The 16,083-nt window shown below is 61.0% G+C and overlaps 1 protein-coding gene across 1 annotated transcript in view; it reads left to right on the plus strand.

Annotated features, from left to right (window-relative positions):
* RAB26 (RAB26, member RAS oncogene family) overlaps positions 1-16,083 on the plus strand; it is a 33,724-nt gene that overhangs the window by 12,121 nt on the left and 5,520 nt on the right. The window contains exons 3-5 of the mRNA XM_075165550.1: positions 13,578-13,619; positions 14,486-14,552; positions 14,925-14,977. Of these exons, the coding sequence (XP_075021651.1) occupies positions 13,578-13,619; positions 14,486-14,552; positions 14,925-14,977 (162 nt within the window). The remainder of the gene's footprint in view (positions 1-13,577; positions 13,620-14,485; positions 14,553-14,924; positions 14,978-16,083) is intronic.

The following is a 16,083-nucleotide window of genomic DNA, read 5'->3' on the forward strand; positions in this document are numbered from 1 at the left end:
CTCATACAGCTCTGTTTGTCTAACGGGGGCATACAGTGTTTTTAATCCTGGCTAAGCACCGAGTCATTGCCTTGAAGGATTGCAGAACCTCTCGAAAGCAACAGCAAATATGTCATCTTTATGCCTGCATCGGAAAAAATATTTGTTCTCGATCATAACTAATACGTGTTGGGAGCTCGTGCTCCTTCAGCTTTAAAGGGGGATGCCCATTGCCCTGGTCTGTGCTGTCCCAGGGTGAGGAGAAGCCGAACAAGGGTCCGGGGGTCTTGGTGATGCTTCGGGCTGGGGAGATGTTTGTGTCGCAGACGTGGTGGGTCTGGGGTCCGTGCTGCCCGCAGGCAGGAAGGGCTCTCTTCTAGAGGTGGTAAGACCGGCAGCACATCTCTGAGGGTGCAACCGGTCCCGTTGTGAACAGCGGGACAGATTTTGTTTCACTTTGTGTGGGTTTTAATACTTGATTTATGGAAAGGAGGGGAGCGGCGGGAAGCCGTGCCCAGCTGCATCAATGCAGCCGAACCTGCCCGGGTCGGACGCGAAGCCGGCCGCCTGCGGCGAGCCCGGGCCTCGTCAGCCCTCGTTCAATCTGCCCGCGGCTGAGGACGTTTTCCTCCTTCCCGCGATGTTCCTGGCCCAAGTGACACGCCGGGGAAATGGAGGCTTTGGCTTTTCCAGCTTTGCTTGCGCGGGCGTCGCCATGGCAACGGCGCGGCCGCCCCCCCGCCCCCCGCCGGCGAACCCTCGTCCGACGCACACGGGTTTATGGCATTAACGCGGTTATTAGCGAAGCGCCGCCGAGCCGCCGCCGTTTGCGGTATGCGCCTGCGGTGGGACGCGTGCCGGGCGCAGGGGGAGCGGCAGAGGGGGAGCGGGGGGTCCTGCCCCAGCGCCGATGCTGCTACTCCTCGTTACCAGTAACGAAGCTGAACCGGTACCGTTCCCGCCAGGGAGAGCTGTTGGCGTCGGCACTCCTGTGCCCGTTGCTCTCAACCTTGAAACAACCCCCTGTTAATGATTTTTTTTTCCCCCAAAGCCAAGCGCGGAGGCTGCTGGAGGCGTCCAGGGAGCCCCAGCCCCTCTGGGCCGTGCAGACCCCGCTGCCAGGACCTTGCCCGTCCGCTTGGTCAGCAACGCCGAATTCGGTCCAAATTGCCAGGGTGTGCTTCCCCCGTGCCGCTCGACGGCAGCAGGTCCCCGCCGGTGCCTCCGTGCCTCGCTGCTTCCTCTGAGCCGATGACTAAGAAAAACACAACTGCGTGGCTGGATGAATAATTCAGCCCAGCCTCGTTACTGGGGAGTTCGTAACGAAGACCCTGTCCGGGGACCTCCTTGTCGGAGGGGGCTGGTCCCTGGATGAGCATCCGCCTTGCAACAGGGATTCGGTGCCCGGGCGGTGCGGGGTCAGTCCAGTCCTTTTCCTGGGTGCACAGCGAGCCCTTCACGATGCTTGTGCAGCCAGATGGCTGGGCTTTAATTTGGTTTTTTTTTTCCCCAGTGTTAAGCACACTCGGCTCTCGGGAGCTGCAGGGAAGCAGCCGTTTCTCCGGGGTCGCAGCTGTGGGAGGACGGCATCATTTCCCTGGCGTGGCCGGGCGCTCGCCCTCCTGCCCCGCCGGCTGCAAAGCCCCCGCAGGCTCACTGCTTTCGGCGTCGCCCCGTTTGCCGCACGCCTCGGCGGAAACGCCGGGGGATTGTTGCTACTCTCAGCGTCAATTTTTAGAGCGCGGCGCGGGTTTTGGCAGCGGCGCCGGCTAGCCCACGCAGCCCTGAGCAGTGCCAGCCTTGGGGAAGGACTGGCAGCTCTGCTGGGCTGGCGGGGACGTGACTTTCTGGGGTGAGCGTGCCGTGCCGTGCCGTGCCGTGCCGTGCCGTGCTGTGTGCGTCCCCAGGGCACCAGCATGGCTGGGCTGGCTCCTCCAGCGGGGCAGAGCTGGGAAGAGACCCCAGCGCTGTGAGGGCCGTGCCGCCCTGCCCCGGGCAGCCGTCACCGGTTACATTTATTTTCTGCGGTAGCCGTACGCTCTCAGGCATTTCCACAGGGCCGAGGGGCCACGGGGCGTTGCGTGGTCACGGTGCGGGTCGGCGCGTGGAGGGAGCGGGGTGGGAGCTGTGAAGCATCTCAAGCCCACACCGCGGGTGGGCTTCCTCGGGCTCCCGTGAGTCAGTGCTTTCTGCACGAAAAGCGTTCCCAGATCACGCATCACAGGTTTCGGATGCGTGGGCTTTTCTTTTTCCTCTAAGTACCGAGGCACGCGCGGCCTGAAGCCAACCCCGAGCAGCTGGAATGGTGCTGGGTCCCGAGCCCCACGGGCACGCTCCCCTCCTGCTCAGGGAGCCCGGCTCCTTCCCTAGACCTGCCACGGTTTGCTGACGTGGCTTGGGGAAACGTGATGGGACCAGAGCAGGGCTGGGAATTGCTTCCCAGTGAATCCTGCTGCACTGTGTTTGGGAGAAGGGCTGGCTGCGGGGCATCCCTGCAGCCCATCCCTGCAGCGCATCGCCGCAGCCCATCCCTGCAGCGCATTGCCGCAGCGCATTGCCGTGGGGCATTGCCGCGATGCAGGCGCAGCAGCCCTGCAGCAAACAGCGGTGGCAGAACTGGGGGAGCCAGAGCCATAAGAGGGGTGACCCCACGTGTCTCTGCCTGAGAGCAGAGGTTTGTGTTGTGAGGAGGGGGAATAAAGGGAGGAGGCTGTCCTCCCTCCCTGTGCCCGCGGGCACTGCAGGAGGTGAGTGGCGCTCGGCTGAAGGGCAGCGCACACCGGGGTGCTCGTTGCTGCTGCCTCTCCCGAGGCTCTGCGGAGCCAAGAGAGCTGCAGGGATGGAAACACCCAAAACGTGCCAGCGCGGCGGCGCTGGAGCATGGTCTGCCGTGGGGGCCGAGCGCTCCCAGGCCTGAGCGTGGCTCCTGCTGCTCCCCTGCAGTGGCTTTCCCGAGGGCTTTGCTGGGAAGGTACCAGCTCCTGCGGCATCGCCCCACTCCGAGATGTGGGACATGCACCAAAATCAGCGAGCGGTGCCAGCCGTGGTCCTGTGTGCTGTGGTGCTGGCAGAGCTCTGAGAGCGGCACCGAGAGCACTTAATTGAGGAGTGACGAGGAGCTGAACTTGGAGAGCCGGGTCTCGCTGCGATGGGGGTGCGCGCCGTGCCCCTTTGCATCGGGGTGAATCGCAGCTTGGCAAGGTGGCTCCCTGCAGGGCTGGGGCTCGGCAAGCGGGATTGCAGTTCAGCGCGAACTTTCTTAAATACATTAACATGCTGCACTTATAAATGTGCATGAATTAATGTGAGAAGTGCTTGACAATGCCTAAAATAACTTTGTTCCCGAGCAAGCGTTAATGCACGACAGATGTGCGTTTCCCTCCTGAATAATACACACGTGAGGTCAGATTGCTCCCAGAAGCTCGGCGCGCTGGCAGTCCCGCGGGGCCCGGCATCGCCGGGGCGTTGCCGAGGGAGAGCAGCGGGGAGCGGTGCAGCTTCAGGGGCGATCGATTCCCCGGGGGATCAGCCCCCCAGCTTGGTGCAGAGGTGGAAATCCTTTCCCGAGGACCCGGCCGCTCCAACCTGAGTTCCTGGCTGCGGTCGGGCTTTCCAAGGGATCTCCCTGGTGCAACAAAAAAATCAAGGCAACTGTGTGTGGGTTTTGGTTCAGTTTTATTTGCAAAAAGGTTTGCAAGTGCCTGTGCCTTGCAGTAGGGAGCACAGTCCACCCTGCGCACCCAGCCCTGAGCCCGGTGCTGCTGCCTGGACGTCCCAGTGCCCGCCAGTGGCCGGGCAGGACCGCGGCACTGTTGCTGCCTGTGGCAAAGCAGAGTCGCTCTGGTTAGCGAGGAGGAGGTGAAACCTCAGAAAATTCTCACCCAGAGTTTGGAAAGCAAACAGGGGGCCGAGGAGGGGTCCTGCCCTGCGGGGTGGGGGCTGGGCTCATCGAGCTTCAGCCCCCCACCGCCGCTGCTGCCACCGCACCGCCCCATGCATGGGAGCTGCTGCACCGCCGCAGAGATGGGCTGGGGCGTCAGTGAGCACCGAGACCCTGTACCTGCCATTCCCAGGGTCTTAATGGACTCGTACGGACTTCAGAAAATCTCATTATAGTTGTTCAGGCACTCTCTTTTCCTTAAATCCTTCAAAGGATTCAGCTGGACTCAGGCTGGCTGCTCAGCGAGAACATGGCTTTGGAGGGCTGTCTGCCATAGCTGCAGGTGAAGGATGTGTGTGTTTGTGTATGTGACAAAAAGCTACAGATTCGTTTGTCAGGTCTTTGGGGATTTTTTTGGTTTTTTTTTTTTTTTTTAAGGCATGAGAAATGCTATTTAATAATGCTGTTTGCAATGTCGTCTGCAGAAGATGCTGCGTTACTGCCAGATGCTGCTGGGATGTTTGCTGCTGGATATTCAGACCTGATTTTTTTTTAATTGGATTGCAAAGTCTTCTCTGAAACTTTGGGCAAGTTTCCATCCCTTCAGGTGCCAGCCCTCTGCTACAAAGAAGCCTGGCTGCGCCTCTGGCTGTAGTTGCAGGTACAGCTAATTGCAGGCACCGTGCTGCGCGGGAGGGTCTGGGTGGCCGGAGCCCCGGAGCCTTTCTCAGCAGCACCTTCCTCCAGGCAAAGGGACCCCACTGCCTTCAGGAAAGCTGTGGTTTATGGCAGGGATCGTCCCGAGGGCCATGAGGCCGCCCACAGGCTGGTTTTGTAGCTCCAAACCCAAATTATAATATTCTTCAGACTGGGATAGGCCAAATGGAAAATGTTTGGACCAAGCATAACAGCAGGAAAAATTAATCTTTCCTAATTTGCCTGCCATGCCCGAGGGCTGCTCGGGTGTGCGGGGGTGAGCCAGAGGGGGCATGGGCTTGCAGCCCCCCCAGGGCTCATCCTGCCAGGCCGGGGGTCCCCTCGCTGGGTGTTTCCCTGTGGCTTTCTCTTCCATGAACCCCACCGCTGCCTGGCTGCTCTGGGGCCAAACCAGTTAAACTCCTCCTGAACTGGGACGGGCTTTGTGCTGGCAATGAGACGGCTGCTGCAGGACGTCAGTGTGGCTCCTGGTCACAACTGGGCTGGTCCAAATCACCTCCCCCCTGGGTGGCTCCCTGGAGAGATCGTCCCATTTATCGTCCTTGGGTGCAGCGGAGGACGGAGCGCGTGGGGCCGGGGCGCACAGCCCGGGGCTGGCAGCCGTCCCCCGGCTTTGACAGGGGTGAAACAGGGTGCAAACCCGGGAGGCCGGTGAGCGGCACGGCTGGTGCAGCGGGGCTGCCCGGCTCGTCCCGCGGCTCCTGCTGCTCCAACGTGACGGGAGCGCTGGGTACAGCAGCAATTCTGACACAGGGACCGGCTGCTTTGACATAAAAACTGATGCAAGGCTTTATTTCCCCCCGGAGTAGAGTAAACAATTCCCTATATAACAGTAATTGATGACCCATTTTTCATTCTCGTGGCATTGACAGCTGCTGTGTTTGCTGTAAATGAGAAATGATATTGCAATAAATGCTCTGTAGAGATTCTTGTTCTACTTTGCAGCACGGTATGTCCTTGATGAAGAAAATGAAACAAATATGTGAGCGCCATGTTATTTATTCTCGGTATTGGCACAGATCTGCGTGAGCCATCTCTGCCCCCTTTGTTTCCAAGGCTGCCTGGTTTAGAAGTAAGCATGGATATTTTTAAAAATATCTATTCTATTATAAAGTAGAAAAAAAAGAGACTGAAGGGGTGAGTAATGCAGCCCCGGGTGGTGGGGGAGCTGCCGCAGACCGTCCCCGGGCGGAGGGGAGGGATGCGGCCGTGGGCTCCATCCGCTCCCGGGACCCGACCGCGTGCTGGGAGCTGCAGGGACGGGCTGCAGCCCTCCTGCTGACTTTGGCTTTTTGGTGACTCTGGTCTCCGGGGCGGCTGTAGCAGATCCTATCCTGTGGATTTTTAAGGGTGGAAAACCCAGTTTCCCTGGCTGCCTATGGGACTGGGGCGCAGGCTCACTCCGACGTGGCGGGGACATCTGAAAGCCCCGCACGGCCGCGTCTCCCGCCTGTTGGGATGAGCCTGAGCAGCCCCCTCGGGCTTAAAAGCATAGATAGTCTGAGTCTCGTCTGCCTGCGCCTCCTTCAGGGAACCGTCCCCTTGATCATCCCCGGGGCACTGACTCGCTGGTGAGATGGAGCCGGGCTGGGGAGGGAGAGGGTCACCCACCCGGTACTGCTGCACCAGCGCTGCGAGCTGGGTGGCTGCAGGACACGGCTGCCGCGGGCGATGCCGAGAAGCAGAGCATGACTTTATTTTAAAATATATGATCCTAACCAGATCCTCTTACCTCTAATCTGTCCCTAAGACAGGATTCTCTACTTCTTGCCAGAAAAACCTTTTATGTGCAGACTGATGCGAATAGAAGATGATAAGTCACTAATTCTTCAGTGTGTCTGCTCTAACAAGAGCCTTGACTCTTATCTCCTGCAGGGCTGGCAGCCAGGGAGATGTTAATTGTGCTTTAATGTAGCGTACATGGCTCTTGACAAAGACTAGTGCCGCAGGCATCCCTGGGGCGTTCGCCGGGTGCGGGGAAGGGGCTGCGCTGCCCGTGGGGGCGAGGGGCTCTGTGCCCACCTGGAGCCCACGGGTTGGGGTGATTTACATAGGGCAGGGCTTGCGGCTTCTCCCCTCTCTGCGGCAGCGTGCGGGGCAGGTTGTGCCCTGGCCAGGATCCGGCTTGCGGGGGAAAGGGGACACGGCGGGGTGACCCCTCGAAGGAGGCAGGGGGAAGTGAGGGGGCGCGGGGCCGGCTCCAGCAGCAGAGCGGATCAGAAGCGCTGTATGCTGCAAGGTGCCGTGTTAATCTGCTTTTCGCGGGGTCTGCTGTTGAACTGAGCAGCGAGCGCCGACACGTTATCGTTTCTGAAAGGATCTCGGCACCGGGGATTGGCGGCTGGCTCTGGAGCCTCTCCGCTGCAGGCAGGAGTGTGCAAGTCCTGGGGAGAAGAAAATAAGGCAGAAGTTTCTATTTTTAGGTGCAGAGTGCAAATGCACAATGCTGCCGAGGAAATTAATCACCTGCCCTGGAAGATGAATGGTCGGGTTTTCTCTCGGAGCAGATCTGTGGGATGAGGCGGAGGGAACCGCGGCGGGGTGTGCTGGCTGCCCTGGTCTCCCTGGCTCTCCCCGGGACGCGTGCCGGGGCCGCTCGGGCACATCGCTGGTGGCACGGCAGAGCCGCAGCTGAGGAGGAGGAGGATCAGGGAAGATGTTTCCCAGCGGCTGAGCCGTCCTCCGGCAGGACTTGGCACGGCTGGAGAGGGACTGTGTCCAGCTGCGCTGTGGCACAGCCCTGGGACCCCCGGCATCCAGCCCGTGTCCCTGCCCCGCTCTCCCCAGCCCCGGCGGCTTTCCGCAGGCGCCAGCACAGCATCGGGCTGTTCCCTCCTGTCTCTTGCAGGGAATGTGCTTCTGAAATGGTTTTTTCCTAAGCTGGGGCTGGTGGGCCGGCTGGCTGCGTTCTCCGTCGAGGCACCGCGTGGCTGGGCTGTGCCGACGCGCTGGTGGCGTGGCCGGGAGGAACGCCTGCGCTGCCCCGTGACCCGGCGATGGGCAGAGCAGCCCCGCCATAACGGGCTTTGAAAGTTTGCACGAAGTCGAGATAAGAGCTCAGCGCTGCTCTTACTGCTCTGGTGTCTGTTCGCCGTTGCTGAAACGTAAATGTTTGTTCCCGGTTACTGTTTCTCTCGCTGAACAAATCTTGATTTCGGAAGTGCAGATCTTTGCGCAATATCAGCCTCCCGCTCTCTTCCCTTTTGTTACCCCCAGCAGAAATAACGGGAGGTTTTAAAACAGCTGCTGCCAGGGCAGTTTCTCCAACAAAAGCTCTGGACGGCTTTTTCCTCGAGGTCGGGTCCGCTGCACCAGCCTCGAGCACAGCCGCACTCGGGGCTCCCCCGTGGCATCGTGCCGGGCTGCTGGGCGCAGCCGCTCTCCCGGCTGCTGGGCCCCACGGGGGGGACGGCAGAGCTGAAACCTGCCGGGTGCTCACTCACCCTGGGGGCCCTGGGCTCGTGCCGAGCTGCTGTCGCGTTCCCTGGGCCGTGCCAGGGTTGTGCAGAGCTGTAAATAATGCAGAGCTGGAGAGGGAGAAAAGCTCCAGCTCCTCACCCAGAGCCTGCTCGGATGGTCTGTACTCGGAGCCAGACCCTGCTGCCGTGTCCCAGCCTCCCGGCACCCCCTCTTTGGGCACCCCCTGTTTGGGCACCCAGCATTGGCCAATTTGTTTGGGGTTTTTTTTTCCATTTTCTCAAAGGAAAATGAAATTTTCTCATTTTCAGTCTCAAAAAAACACCCAGTTGGGCTGCTTTAATTTTGAGGGACCAAGTTTTTAGAGAGCTGCTTGTACTGAGGGAGCAAAGCGGGGGCTGCTCGTCGAGCCCTGACCTTGGCAAAGGGCTGGGCTGTCCCTGAGCCAGGCTGCTGCGGCTGGAGAAGATGCTGAGCCGCCAGGACCAGCTTGCTGGCAGCAGCATGCGCGCGTGTGGGAAAACTTCAGGGTTTTAATGAGCAAATTTAATGCAGTGTCCTGCTGTTTTGGGCAGATTTCCATATCGATCCTTAATCTATTTTTATAGCCACTTTTGAAGGTGGTGTTTATTTGTCTGTCTGCTACGGCTCCACCACAACTGCATCCCAGTTCCTCCCGGCACGGGAGCGTTTGTACTCGCAGAGGCGGGGGCTCCCTGGGCTTTGCCGAGTGGGAATTTGGATCCGGGTCCTGCCTTGGCACGGGGCTGGGGTCCCCCAGCATCCCTTCAGCCAGCTCCCCCCTGCCGTGCTACTGTTTTCCTCCTGGCTAAAAGTAAAGGATGCCTCAATCTATCCCCCGCTCCCCGTCTGCTCCCGAGCGGCGATGGGGACCTGCAGCCCACCCGGCCCCGGCCGGCGCGTGACACCGCAGCCCTAATGAAGTTTGCGGGGTGGCTGCGCTGTCAGTCCTGCAGCCCGCAGCAGAGCCGTTACTGCCGCTAATTAACTCGGCCAGTGCCCCCGCCGCCTTCGGTCGGGTTTGATGTATATTCGCTAATGCAATTTTTTCCCTTTTCTGCAGGAACTCGCCCCTGGCCGGCCGTGGGGGCTGCCTCCAGAGCGCACTAATGACATTTGGGGTTTTTTTTTCTTTTCCATCGTAAAAGTGGAGACGGGGATGGCTGGGGGCCAGACCCCCACCGGCTCTGGGGACAAGGCCGCCGCAGCAGAGGCGCTGCCACAGCTGCGGCCCCCAGCCGTGGCGACAGGGACGGGTGCCCTCAGTCCCTGCCGGGACCCCCCAGCCCCCGGGTTTCTCTCCTCTCCCCCTCTCCAGGCGACAGCCCCAAGGGTTTGGGGAGGAGCAGGGCTGTGGGGCACAGCAGGGACCCTCAGCCGCTCCCCAAACGCTGCCCGTCCCCTCTCCCCGCTTTGGGGCCGTGCCCGCCGGGCTGCAGCCGTGCCCGTGCGGTGCCGCGCAGTGCCCGCCGCACAGGGGGATGCTCTGGCGGGTGGGTGTTGGTGGGCGCTCCTGGGCAGCATCATTTGAGCCAGCACCCATCAGAGGCGCCGGGGAGCCAGGGTGAGCGGTTCCACTTGTTGGAGCCTGAACGGTGTCAGTAAGTAGCTTTCCATTTGTCAGATTAATTGCGAAGCGAGTTAATCCGTGTATCTGATTTAATTTTTAAGGCTTTAATTAATGAGCTAATGCGTGGAAAAGCCGGGGAGCGGCCGGGTTGTCATGCGATTGCTGACCCTGCGTTACACTGCAGCCTTCGCCAGCGTGGGCTCGGGTGTCCCCGGGTGAGCTGGGATGTGCCGGTCCCTCCCGGTGTGGTTCACTGGCACCGTGGGGACCCCGTGGACTGGGGGAGGGGTGTTACCCAAACCGCAGCCGCTGACGAGCTGACCCGAGAGCAGCGCGGGGGCACCTTGGTTTGGGTGGGAGCATCGTCCGTCACGGGGTGCACATTTTGGGGAGCAGCGCAGTTTCACCCTGTCACGGGCACTTTTTTCCTCCTCCCCTCTGCCTCCGAATGGCCGCTCTCGCGCTGCGGTCGCTGGGGCGGGATTGCGCCGGGGCTGCAGCCAGCGGGGCCGTTGGTGTGTTGATAACGCTGCTCTTAATTGAGGACCATCTGCACTTGGTAATTTAATTTTTCCTGCATCTGCAAGGTTCCAACTTTATTTATCTGACGTCCTGAGGATTATTTAACTTACGAGCATCATGTTCCTCCAACAAAGGCACTCCAGGCATTCCACTGCAGCCCCTGCTAGAAGGTATTTTAATAACATTGTCAAAGCCCCAGGAAAAAGGACACGTAAAAACTGAAATTGCAAAGGGCAACAACAGAGCTGAGTTGCGGGGATGGCTTTCCTGCCCGCTTTTGCGTGGCAGGAGGCCTGCTCGGAGTATTACCTCTATTATATGAAGCTGTGCAAGATTAAGAACAAGCCCTGAACACCACAACCCCTCTCATTGTGATCAGGCCTGGCAGCGCTGGCAGGGTATTTCATGTTTCAGTGCATCGACACACGTCGTCTTTTGTCTTTGGATGCTCATTAGCCGCTAAACCCCCCAGCTGCGCCTTTGAAGGGCTGCGAGTGTGGAATTGAACTGCAGCTCCTTGAAAAAATAACAATAATTGGAAGCTTATTGTGGTGTGGGGGAAGACTTGGGCAACGGGTTCCCGTGGCACCGGCGGGAGCTGTTTTGTGCCGCTGTCGGCGGCCCCTGCCTTTTCCCACCCCACTCCCCCCACCTTCTGCTTGGCTTCTTCACCCGCATTTTGCAGCCGCCCTGTGCTTGGGGGCAGGCGGGGGGGCAGGCAGGGATGCAGGCAGGGATGCAGGCAGGGATGCAGGCAGGGATGCAGGCAGGAGCTGCTGCTCCAGATGGCTCTGGCTGTGTCTGCTGCCTGCAGGAGCGTCTCTGCAAATACTCGCCCTGAAACGCCGCTCTGTTCCACACCGAAACCCCAGGGAATCCATTTTTTTCCCCAGCCCAGTCCAGCAGCACCTGGATCCATGTGCAGACTTTAATTAGTTTAAGCATTTCCCCTTGCTAAAACATAGTTCAGTCATAATTAGTGTGAATCCTGCTGCTGCCAGCTTTGCTTTTAATTAAGTTCCTGAAGTGGAGGTCGGTGCATGAGGTGCAGTGCTGTAGCTTCATTTTTTTTGACTGCTCACCAGATGCTTTGTGGTTGCTTCGGCTCGGCTGGTCCATGCTCAGGGCCAGGGCCGTGTTCTCCCTCCCTCCCTCCCTCCCTCCCGCTCATGGTGGCCGGTCACCCTTGGAGCATGGCCACGCTGGGGACGTGACCGCGTCCCCCGGACATGACCCGTCGGCACACGCTGTCCTTTGAGCTGGAGGTGCTGGTGCAGCTGTGGGGCTGCACAGGGAAGGACACTTGTTTGGTGCATATTTTAATGTGAAGCTCCTGGTGTCATTGTCCCTTGTCATCATCCATCACACCAAGCGTCCTTGTCCCCTGCGAGGGCTGCTGGTGCTTGTGCCGAGGCTAACGGGGAAACGCAGAGTGTTTTCCTGGCTCTGCAGCTCCTGGCACGGCGTCCCTGGCGCGGTCCCCGGCAGGCGGCATCGGCAGCTGGCTGCCACCGACTGGGGACAGCGTTTGGACGAGCATCGCGCTGGTGCGGAGCCCAGGGCTCCCACCCCTCCGCCTTGCGGGATGTGCCGGCACCTCCGGTGCGGCAGCGGGACCTGCGGTCTCACCCACAAAACGGGTGCCCGGCAGCGCAGTTCTCTGTCCGCTGGGATGACGGCAAAGGCACAGCTCCTCCGCTTGGATTTTCTCAGCGCCGTTCGCCGTGGTGCCTGTCCACCCCGGGGACGGCTTCCCTGGCACGGCCGCGCTCGCCCCAGAGCCGGCGTGCGGAGGCGCGGGGGCTGGGGAGCACCTCGTGGCAGCGGGGACCCTCGGTTTTAAGCACTTCAAGCCTTCAGCGGCCCCGGCTTCATGTCCTGGGGAAAACCTTGGCTCCCTGCGTGGGGCACGGCGAGCTGGTCCCGAGCCCCCGGCCGGCTCCCTGAGCCCTTTTCGGCTCCCCCAGCCCGCAGCCTGGCTGCCTATTTTTACCGCTGCCGGGCTGTGAATCACTCCACTCCCGCGTCTCGGTCGCTGCCTTTGAAGGTATTTATAAACCGCGATCGACTCCCCTGCGCCTGCTTTAGCAGACTCTGTAAATTTAGCGCTCTGGCTCACTCCTGCCCTCTCCTCCTTGTCCGTATCCTCGCTGTTCGGTGAGCGTAGATGTGCAGGAGGCGAGGTGCTCCCTCTGCCCTAATTAAAATCATCAAAACAGAAATGAAGAGCCCCAGCGGTGCTGTCCTGGCGGGGCGATGCCAGGTGCCGGCACCCCGAGGTGCCCGGTACTTGGTGCTGGGCGGCGTGGGATGTGCGGGGATGGCCCTCGGCACGCGTGTGCCGCCGCTTGCCTGGGAGGGTTTTGGTGGCACCGGAGCTGGTGGCGTGTCCGGTGCCGGGGGGTGAGCTGGGGCAGAGCCCGTGCTCCTGCCGGTCGGTGCTGGGGACGGTGGGAAGCGGGGCCGAGCCGGCAGAGCCCAGTAGGGTCGGGGCAGCCCTGGCCGTCCCACGGCCGCGTGCCTGGAGAGGGGAGAGCACCCCACGCCTGCTCCAGAGAAGTAGGATTTAAATTGGGCATCACTGGAGCAGTGAACGGCTGCCCCGTCCCGTCGGTACATCGTTCCCTGGCGGCATTTTCATCACGTCCTACTGATTACCGTGCTAATTTCTGTGGATCGAGCAGGCAAATTAATCTCTTCTCTGCTCCTTCCCCTGGGACTGCTGGATCGTTAGGATTGTGCTTCATTAGAGCTTGGAGAGCCTGGTGCAGCTCGCCGGGCCGGGGAGCTCTGGGATGCGGTCGGGATCCGTCCCGGGCCCTCGCTGGCCGGCGCAGCCCGGAGGGGCCCCGGCGGCTCCCCCCGCGGCCCCGCGCTGCTGCCGGCTCTGCCCTGCTCTGTCACAGAAAGTGTCCTCTTGGCTGTGGGGGAAACCCCGCGGGGCAGCGCGGAGGGGCACTGCCCCCTCTCCTCCTCCTTCCCACCCTTCCAGCTAAAAGCAAGCAAAACAGGAAAAAAAAACACCAAACAGAGAAACCGGTGGTTACTGGGAGAAAAATGGGTACAAACGGCAGGAAGAGGAGTTATTTTTAAGTTGCTGACGGAATATGGAGTAGTTGGCTGTGTCTTTTGAAGCCCATTAAGATGGGATGCTGGTGCTCGTTAATTTATTGCCAGAGGTCTTCTAGCCTGAGCCGCGCTCCGCGCTAAATCAGCCTTGCAGACACGAGGATTTAACTACCCAAATAGATGCAACTCGCAGCAGACGTAGGGAATAATCTTCTGGCTGGGCCTCGGTGCAAATGGCTCCAACCGGCGCTGGGGCAACCTACGCAAGTTGAAAAAACAGGGAGCGGAGATCAGCCCGAGGGCTCGGGGGGAAACCGCGCGGGATGGGGCCGGGGTCTCCCCGGGGTCCTCGGCGTCCCGCAGCCGCGCTCGCCCCTCACCGCCCTTTCTCTTCTCTTTCAGAATAAGGTGCTGACGGTGGACGGGGTGAAGGTGAAGCTGCAGGTACGTCCCCGTGGCCCTGGTAGCAGCTCCCTCGCCTCCCCCGGTGTTTGGGGCTGGGCAAAGCCCCTCGGCAGAGGAGCACCCCAGAAGCGGGTCCCCCACCTCCATCCTTTGCCATCGCGTCTCCCGCCCCGGGACAGCCTTACAAGCCCTTTCGGCGGCTCTGCCCCCTCGGCAGGAGCCGGCTGGAGGCTGGGGGCCGTTCTGGCTGCGGTGAGCCCCGTCCCAGCCTGCCTGCCTCCTTGCCGCTCCGTGACTGCAGCCGGAGCCGGTGAGACCGGAGCAGCGCCTGCGGGGTTTGCCCAGCATTTCCAGGCAGCTCCTGCTTTGGGAGAGCCAGAGGACGGTGAGAGGGACGGAGATCCTCTGAAGGGATCCGCGTCCCCTGGCTCAGCCTCTGTCCAGCCTGTGGGACAGGCGGGAAATTTCGTGTCCCCCCACAGTCCCCCGAGACCTGACTGTTTCTCTGACCCTTTTGCCTGGAGCTCAATAACGATGTTAGCGCTGATCTTCCCCCGACAGCAGCGTGGCACTCTGCAAACGTATCGCTGCATTAAAAACTGATAAATTAAATTAGCGGGTCCCCACACGTCCATCTGTGGGATGGATTTTCCGATTAAGGGACATGTTGGGAGCCCTTCGCCACACACCATCGTCTCCACGCGCTGAGGAGCGGGGAGGTGCTGCTTCAATATTTATTGCACTTGTCATTTTTCCTATTACTATCCCTAGAAGCAAAAGGCTGAAGAATCTTCCTGGGGTTGCACCGTGCCGTTTGGTTTGGTGTTGGTTTCGGTGCTGGGTGGGTCCCTCAGCGTGCGCGGCGGCAGGTCGTGGCTGACCCCCCGCTCCCGTCTGCCTTCCAGATCTGGGACACGGCCGGGCAGGAGCGCTTCCGCAGCGTCACCCACGCCTACTACCGGGACGCCCACGGTAAGCATGGCCACGACTGCTTCCCGGGGAGGAGCCCCCTCCCTCCGGCTTTTTGGGACCCCAAGCCGCGACTCCAGGCCAGGTGAATCAGGAATCACCGGAGCGGTTTCCCTGTGGGAAGCAGCCGCCAGAGGAGCCTCTGCGTGTCGAGGTGCAAACACCACGTGCCTAAGGCATTGCCCGTAGCGGATTTAAGCATGTTGCTTTACATTTTACAGCAGGGACCTCAGCGGTGCTTTAGTGCCGTGTCCCCAGGGCGTGCGGTGCCTCGGGGAACGGTGCAGAGCAAGCTCTGAGCCGCGGGCTCTGCGTGGCCGTGCTCCTGCCCGGCACCCCGGCACCGGCACTAATGCACCGTCCCTCTCTCCGCAGCCCTGCTCCTGCTCTACGACGTCACCAACAAAGCATCGTTTGACAACATCCAGGTACGGCAGCACCCCCGGGCCCCTCCTGCCCGTCCCTCGTGTGCGATGGGCTGGGTCGCGGTTGCGGGCCGGCCCCGGGGAGGGGGTACGTGCCGCAGGAGATGCGTGTTGGAGGTGTGAACCGTGATCGTTTCCAGAAGGGCTGTGGCTAATGCTGAGCGCCTCTTTGACGGCGGGTCTGCCTGCGAGGACACAGAGGACACTCAGAGAAGGTTTTCCCTTTCATAGCAAATAAAAGGGGTGACGGATTCACTTCACCGGCAAATTAACGCTGTGTGTAATTACAGCACCAGCTGGAGAACTTGCTCCGGTAAACGAGCGCAGGCAGCTTTACCGAGCGAGGTGCTCCCTCATCCTCCTCTGCACCTTCGGGTCCCGACGGGTCGGGCTTGGGGGGCGCGTTGCCCCCACCCACCTGAGAGCCAAACCCGGGCAGGGAGAGGGTCGCGTCCTGCTGCACACTCCTCGCCCCCAGCAGACCTGCCCTTCCTGCCGGCTTTTGTGGGGATCCCTTGTGCCCCCTGAGTCTGCCCCTTCCCCGCAGACCCGGCCCCCCCTGACCCCCACGCGGGTGCTTCAGGGGTGCTGGGGAGCGGTGTCGGAGCAGAGGGCTCCATTATGTCTGCCAGAGGGGGGAGAGGGCACGTCACTGGGGGGGGGCAGGAGGACCTGGCATCGGTGTCCCCTCCTCTCGCCTCGCCAGACCCGTGTGGCTGCTGGGGGCCACCTACGGCCTGCAGAGCATACGTGACCCGGGGAGCAATTAGCCCTGAATGAATAGGACGTAATTGCTCGTGTCCTGGACACAGAGTACACTGTGTGCGTCTGTGGTGAGCAGGCGGCGCGCCTGCAAAAACACCCTGTTCAATAGGACGGGAGGTGCCGTGCTGGCATTAACACCCCGGGGCGGGAGCGGGGAGCCATGATCTGCCCCCAGCTCCTGGGGGGTCCTGCACCGCCCTGGCCCAGGGTGCCTGGAGCTCTCCCGGCTCCGGAGCATCCTTCCATCAGCAGCCCCACACCTGCCACCCCCCTGCACCCGCAGCCCTGCAGCGGGGGACAGGGCACGTCCTGCCAGCCTGCTCCCACAGCACCGGCACCGGGAA

This window comes from Calonectris borealis, chromosome 16 (genome assembly GCF_964195595.1).
Source record: "Calonectris borealis chromosome 16, bCalBor7.hap1.2, whole genome shotgun sequence".
NCBI lineage: Eukaryota > Metazoa > Chordata > Aves > Procellariiformes > Procellariidae > Calonectris > Calonectris borealis.